This window comes from Anarrhichthys ocellatus, unplaced genomic scaffold, assembly GCF_004355925.1.
Source record: "Anarrhichthys ocellatus isolate YVR2014 unplaced genomic scaffold, GSC_Weel_1.0 scaffold82, whole genome shotgun sequence".
Lineage (NCBI taxonomy): Eukaryota > Metazoa > Chordata > Actinopteri > Perciformes > Anarhichadidae > Anarrhichthys > Anarrhichthys ocellatus.
The window spans coordinates 779,484-786,996 of NW_022280112.1; the positions used below are offsets into that span (position 1 = coordinate 779,484).

Here is a 7,513-nt window from a genome sequence, read left to right on the forward strand (position 1 = left end):
GTGTGTGTGTGTGTGTGTGTGTGTGTGTGTGTGTGTGTGTGTGTGTGTGCGCGCACGTGCAGTGCACCTTGCCATTCTAATGTGTGCCTTAAGGGTGAGCATGTCTGTATGTATGCAGTGAATTGTTTATTGTCTACATGCATGCTTGCACGTGCACAGTCATAAGTTTAGGGGGAAGAATCTTTTAAAGGCACTCTCGAGACCATTTTCCACTCCCGTACACACACAAGGATTTAAATGGTAACAACCGTTGCTATTTGGAACCTGTGAAACATTCCCCTGCTCTCCTAAAAAAAAAGAAGAAGAAGAAGAAGAAAACCTAAGAAACCACTTTTTTTTTTTCTTTTTTTTTTTTTTGAAAGCAAATAAACACCCCGATTTTCCCCAAAACCTTCAAAACCTGTGGCAAAATATTGGGAACATAAAGAGGTTTCATAAAAATTATATGACTGACAGTACGGCAGCACAGACACAAGAAGAAGAGAAGACTGACATCTTTGACATTGTTGTTTCTCTTTCTGCAGTTTCTAGAGCAGAAGGCATGACCGAGGACGTAGAGGTCGCTGTTAGGCCTCAGTCCATACGCATTAGCAAAGGGGAAGCCCTCCTGCTGAGCGCCCATATGTATGCATATGATTCAAAATACACTCCGATTCCAGAAACAACTCAATAACTCTGTATCTCTCCATGTGAAACGGTTTGCAAATAAGAGACAAATGCCAAAAAGGCCTATTTGAAATGAATTGTTGGCTCATTTTGCCATGCAGTAATAACATGAACACATCGAAATGTGGTGATGTGCTGTCAGACTCCGAGTCGGTATGAGACAGGAGATGAAGCCACGGACCACACGGTGTCTGTATTGTTGCAGTGTGTCGGTCAGTTCTAACTTTAAGCTGAAAACACCAAAGAATTTCAGCTCATCATCAAAATGAAATTTTAAAAAAGCCTTGTGGGTCATCATTTGAATGGATGTTTGACAAGAGGATATGTGTTCGCCACAGAGACCGCAGTTACAAATAAAACAAACATGTTTTCTTACTTACTGCTGATGGTTGGTTTTAGATCACGATTTGGATCCTGAGAGTGGACCATGTGCCACTTTATTGAACTAGAAAAAGTGCAGATCTCCACCAGACTAACTTCTTTCACCACTATCCCGGAACAGTGCCCAAAAACAACTTTAAGCACCCTCAAGAGAATGTAAACCTCCAAAATCAAACATGTATTACTCGACTTTGCTAGTACTATCTGTAGTTGTTAGTGGTGTCATAAAAAGACCATTAATACGTTAAAAGATACAGGATAATCAGGATTGATTTAAAGATAAGAGTTAACTTCTGTCTCTCATTGTTTCATTTTTTGTTTTTGTAAAGCACTTTGTAATCAATACACATACGCTTTTTGTACCTCAGCAGTGTACTTTAGTACAGAACAGGAGTAAATGTATGTTTACTTTCATCTCTGACAGAAGTACGTTTACCTCCAAATAGTACATGTATTTATTATAGACTTGTGTTGTAGAGAATATCAGGGTCTTTAGGTAAGACAGCAATCTCACCTCAAGGTCCATTTAGCAGCTCTTTTGATCATACCACATGGTCCTCATTAGCAGATGGTTTTTACACCTTTGTCATGATAATGTAAATGATTTTAGACCACTTTAATGCCTGAGACCGTCGGTTTCTCAACATTGGATACAACAGTTGAGAAAACAATCACACCACATGGTCCATTGAGCAACTTTTCTTGAGCTTTAGGTCGTATATATCATGAACTTCATTGGCTTCTGCTGATGAAGGTCAAGAGCTTTGAACCAAAGTTATTTCATCTTTCTCATCATCAGTCATTTTGAGATCACCCTTGACAATCACCACTTCATCAACTCCATTACGTCCCCTGCCATCTGTCAGTGTCATCTCTGTTTTCGTCATTCCCACCTCCCCATCATCATTTGCATGCCCATCATCATCATCATCATCATCATCATCATCATCATCATCATCATCCACCTCATGACTACCAGGTGAGTGCCCACTGATGATTAGCAGAACATTGTATTGTTTGTGAATTCACTGTGTGTGGTTTGCTCTCTCCGGCCCATTTTGCACTCCAAACTGATTTAAATTGATGTGTTCGGGAGGGAAATCAAACAGCTGCAGGGCAGTGCGCTCTGTGAAGTCATATGCTGAAAGTATTCTGCATGTGAAAAGGAAATCTAGAGAATTAGAGCGACGGAGAGGTAAAAACACTTAGCTCTTTGTTCATCAGTAGGAGCCTTTAATTCCCTCTAACTTGTGCGCATTGAATGTGCAGCCCGGGCGCTCCGATGTGTCATCAGTTTAGCAGAATGTGCCGAGGCTCTGGTGACTCCGTTGGCTTGGCAGAACGAGGACGCCGGGCTGTAGAAGTGCTGGTTTGGCTGAGGAATGAGGAGAAAGTGTGTGTGGAATGAATGAAATCTTCTCCCGCTGCCATTTTCTGACTGTAGGCACTTGACAGGATTTCACGTCTAGGGCCAAACAGGCTGCATCAGGCTTAATGATTATTAAGTGCATCATGTTACTAATGGAGGTGATATTTCAGCTGGCCTGGTTTGGCCCGAAGGACAAGTTCATGCATTTTATATTTCCTCCGCTGTACGGCTGTCCATTGGCCTGTTTTCCTCCACAGGACCAGCTCTTTTTGGGTCAGTGGTGGAATGTGTCAGTAACAGTGCACCCTACCCTGAGAGCTCCTTCGGGGAAGCAGTGGGTAGGTTTTAGTTTCTGTCACGCAGTGATGTCATTCTAAAACAGTAGACAGTCCAATGTCCAATAGGAGTAGAACAGAACTTTCACATCAATGTAGCAGGATGTTCAGAGCGGTGGACATTTTTATGTGAGCAGCGGAGTAGTAACGTTACGAAGTGTAGAGAGCCAGAGAGAATGAGTAGAATTTCATAACTTAATGTTTCATCGACTAGCGATGCCTGTCGCGGAGAAGCAAAGCACATTGTTATCGCCACGAGTTGCAACTTGTTCGGCTCATTTTCTGTGTACCTGTGTTGCATTAAAGCATGGTGGAATTAGCAAGCTAGCTAGCCAGGTAACTAGCAGATAGCTAGCTTGATAGCTAGCTTGCTAACTCCACATTAAAGGATGGTGGAATTAGCAAGCTTGCTAGCTAACTAGCAGACAGCTGGCTAGTTAGCTAGCTTGCTATTTCCGCCATGCTTTCATTCTATACTGGTTACAGAAAATGAGCCGAACAGCAGGCTGGTGGTCAGCGGCTATGCTGGGTCTTTCGGTCCCTCCTCCTATGGAATGCTGGAGAATTCTGTTAAAAAATACAATATGGCGGTACATCTGCGCACCACAATATAAAGTAGACAAGTAGATTTCAACATTGGACACGCTCCCGTGGAGGTGTTGTGGTGTTTTTGAATGACTTCCTATGTGACAAAGTAGGAGGGTAGATGACGTGGCAGTCCGGCGGGGCGGTGCTCTTTGGTGTTAAGAAAAACTACATTTTACACCATCTTCTGGCTGACCAGTTCGGTTCAGGGTCCCGATTACCTAAAAAGCACATCGGTCTAAGATCATGTCAGCTTTATGATCAGCTTTATGATGCTATTAAAGTTCAGTCAGGTACACTTAAGTCAACATATTGGTCATATATAGTATATTGCACATGGTTACACAGTTGTGTTTTTTTGGTGGAAGAGTGTCTGCTGTTCTGAGGAACCATTCAAAAAAGTATTAAATAAATGATACATTAAAACCTTTCAATTATTACATTAACAATCCCAGAAATAGCATAGAAATGGGAGGTCAAGGTGGTGGAGGGAGGGTGGCATGAGGTTATATATTGGATACAATGTATTAGTATAAATGGACGTGAAGGATTGTGAAGGATGAATGCCGATCAGCTGATACGAGTGTGACTTTGGTGCTCTGACTGAATTGAAGCTGTGCTTAATTTTACACTTGTGCTTGAAGACATATTTTGGCACTTTATATGACAGAGGCACAACCATATAATAATCTCTGATATTGCATAAAACAATATCAAATGTATGCATATGTTGTCTTTTTTGTTGTTGCATTTGAATGAAAATTGCTCTTGCTCTGATACTTATGACACGTTTGTGGATGTTATTAACAAGGCAAACAAAAAACCCACTTAACATATTTGTCCACTTTGTTCCAACAGGAAGGCCGGCCTCATCCTCTCCCAGATAGATGAACTGTCCCCGTGGTGTAAGGGTCTTCTTCAGGAGCAGAAGATCGGCCTCCGTAGGATGTCCCTCAAGTTTCTTTCCTGCCGCTACACCGACACCAAGGCCTTCGGGCTGAACTGGTCGAACATGGGCCAGGACGTACACAAGGCCTGTGACGAGCAGACGCTCACCGTCATGTACAACGACTACGGCGAGCCAAAGGAGCTGTGAAATTAGGGGGTTTCAGTTCGGATGTGGGAGAGCCGCCAAACCCAACAAAGGAACAAATAAAATGCAGGTTTCACATTTGTTTCCATAAGCTATATGCATTTATGGTGTCATAAGCAAATTACTTGAAATGCCTCAAACTGCTCTATTTAGCTTCACGACATTATTGGTAAATGCATTCAAAAGTTTAATCACAGCTTCCAAGTAGGAGATGAGTCTGATAATCCTCTAATAAACTGGGGTTTTGTGGGTCCTCAGCTCTTTGCTGTACTTTGTTTGAGCTTTGCTGAAGTCCATTCCTCCCTTGCAATGAAGAGTCGAAATCAATGCAAACTTGACACATTCAGCAGGTGCTTCACAATACAAGCCTTGCGTCTGTCGTCACGGTATGATGCTTAATAAGAATACATGTTTTCTAGTTTGCACTGAAGCAAATAGAGCTTAAGTGAAGCTTTACTTTAATCACAGGGTTGCCGGTTCCCCATGTGTCCCCAAGAGACACCGAACCCCCAGACGTGCTCCTGATGGTCGACCCAGCACCTCACACGGCAGCTCACTGCCATTGGTGTGTAGATGTGTCAATGGGGGAAAGACAGGCAAACTGTAAATCTTTTAAGATCTGTAGTTGGCGTTTAGTGTGAACGTTTGCGAGGCAGGAATGGACGGACCTCAAGAGCACGGACAACCAAAATGGATCAGAATTAATTTGGGAAACCGAGACACCTTTTGCAGCATGCCGTCTCAAGACTTTTTATGATTCAAGTGCAGGAGGCCTGAAAACATCCATCTCACATTTTGTGTTGACATTAAATGCAATTATCTTAGAAAAACAGATAACTAAACATGCATTTTATTTCACTGTATTTCTTTGTTGGACTCAACAATCTTTGTTTTAAAACAAAGAGATTTTAATACCCTAATCTAAATGAGAAAGCGACTATTTAAATCCAAACTTAGTCACGTCGTAAGACATTTTACTGAAAAATTACAAAATACAAACTCTTGATGTCAAACTAGTGGCCGAAAGCATATTGGATTCAGCTAATGGCTCCCTTGAACCAACCTCAAACTGAAAGTCAACACTTTGTTTACATGAACAATGGAACCAGGAGATTCTGGGTCTTTTAAAAATTCCTCATAGCTTCAGTTTCAACGGGACATTCCGACCATCCGTTAATGTTTTGCTTCCGATGCTTGTCGTACGCATTTATTAGGAAAAGCAACACACTCAGCTGAACAGTCACATGTATCTCAGCTGTGAGCGTTGGCTGCTGCGTTGTGTGGAGTCGCTTCTACAGTCTAGCTGTCACTTGTCTTTTTACACATTTCAAAATGATAATACTTGATAATTCTTACAAACTGGTTAATGAGTTAATGCAGTGAGATGGCATGTATCCACACCGGGGAAAGAAGAGTTACCGTGTTTCTATGAGAAAGATCAAAAATAGATATATGGTCTGCTGGCAGTTATTTTAGTAGAATAGACATTCAGAACCAACATTGTACATAGCTTTATCATAATGTTTTAGCGATATATATCCTGCTGAATGTAGTATTGAATGTTTGCATTTATAAGTGAAGTGGTTTTAAAGGAGTTTTACTGAATAACAGGCATCACAGAGGAAGCTCACAGATGACTTCATTTTCTCTATATTTTCAATAAAACCTGCCAAACCAGTATTTTCATTTGTCATTCAAAATACAACCAATGAGCACTCTTCAAAGTGCTGATTCTGCATTGAAACTGCTAATTAACAGTGTCTTAAAGGGTAACTTTGCAGCTTTTCAAGCTCCACCCTATTTTCCTATGTTTTTGTGGAAATCGTTCAGTTTCTTCCCGATCCCGTCAAGACTAAAGCAACCTCAAACATTTGCACTCAATCTCATTTGTGGTGAGATTTTTTTGTGGTGTCATTTTAAAGATGCATTCAAACTGAGCAAGCTTGTCCTTTTTAGAGTTTTTAGAGTTGTATTGCAATATTCAGTCTCTGAGCTGTTTAGCCAAGATGTAGAGAAAAGAAGTCCAGAAGCAAACATTGAGGTCACTTAGACACAAAAACATCTGAAAATAGGGTCCAAGTTGAAAAGCTCCAAAGTTCCCCGTTAATGTTTTTAACTGCTTCTCTGTGTATTAAAACTTCATGCAATAATGTCTTTAAACGATTTATCTGACATTTCTACTAATACTGTGCTTTTATCATAGTATATTATCAGAGTATATTATAACTTTTGCTCGACCTATTATTATTCTGTCATTGTGCAGTGGCCATGTTGGAGATTGATGTCAAAGAAATGCAAATTGTATATTAGTTGTTGGTTTTTAACAAATCTCATATGTGAATACTAAAATGAACACTTGTAGATTTTTGTATAGGCAGCAGAGTATTTCATGAATACATCACATTACAAGCGCAGTGTTTTTCTTCTGTATAGAAATGTACAACAGGTGATATTTTATATATTTTATCGTCTTGTATCGTCGCGTAGCGTAGTCTAGTCTAATGGATTAATGATGAGAGTTGTGAAGTGAAGAGCAGAGGGTTTTTACACGGTTAAATGAATGGACTTGAACATTAAATGCACCCAGATAGAGACCTTTGGGAGACATTTGAAGCAACCATCTACTATCTGCATGATAATATTTTGTGTATAATATCTGTGGCGATCATGAACTTCACTTTTTTTCACTTTGATCTTTGCTACTTCAAAGGACAATAAAGAATATGTTACGAAAATTGGCTGTATGGATGTTCTTCAACCATCAGATGTCAGAAGAAATCTTCTCTAATTTCTTATGCGATACTTGGTTTTCCATGCTCTTGCAATACGTTTGTGCGCATAAAAAAAAAATACTCTTGAGACATACCTGGGGAGTTCAAAGACGGTACGATCAATTTGTAGTTGGATCGGCACGGTTGTTTGTGACGATACCAGCTGAACACTTCAACTGTGATACAATAATCAAGTCAAAGGTTTTCCAAAGAAAAAGGAACTGATGGTGAGATACAGTCAAAATACGCCTGTTATCTAATCTGTAATGTATGTTAATGAAAATAAAACAAAATTGAATAGAGACCCCACTGC

The 7,513-nt window shown here is 40.3% G+C and overlaps 1 protein-coding gene across 10 annotated transcripts in view; it reads left to right on the forward strand.

Moving 5' to 3' along the window:
- Positions 1–7,504, forward strand: part of astn1 (astrotactin 1) — a 366,216-nt gene extending 358,712 nt beyond the window's left edge. For all 10 annotated transcript variants that reach the window (XM_031874553.1, XM_031874560.1, XM_031874561.1 and 7 more), the window contains one exon: positions 4,195–7,504. In XM_031874553.1, coding sequence (XP_031730413.1) covers positions 4,195–4,432 — 238 coding nt within the window. In that variant the 3' untranslated portion in view covers positions 4,433–7,504. The remainder of the gene's footprint in view (positions 1–4,194) is intronic.
- The last annotated feature ends 9 nt before the right edge of the window (positions 7,505–7,513 follow it).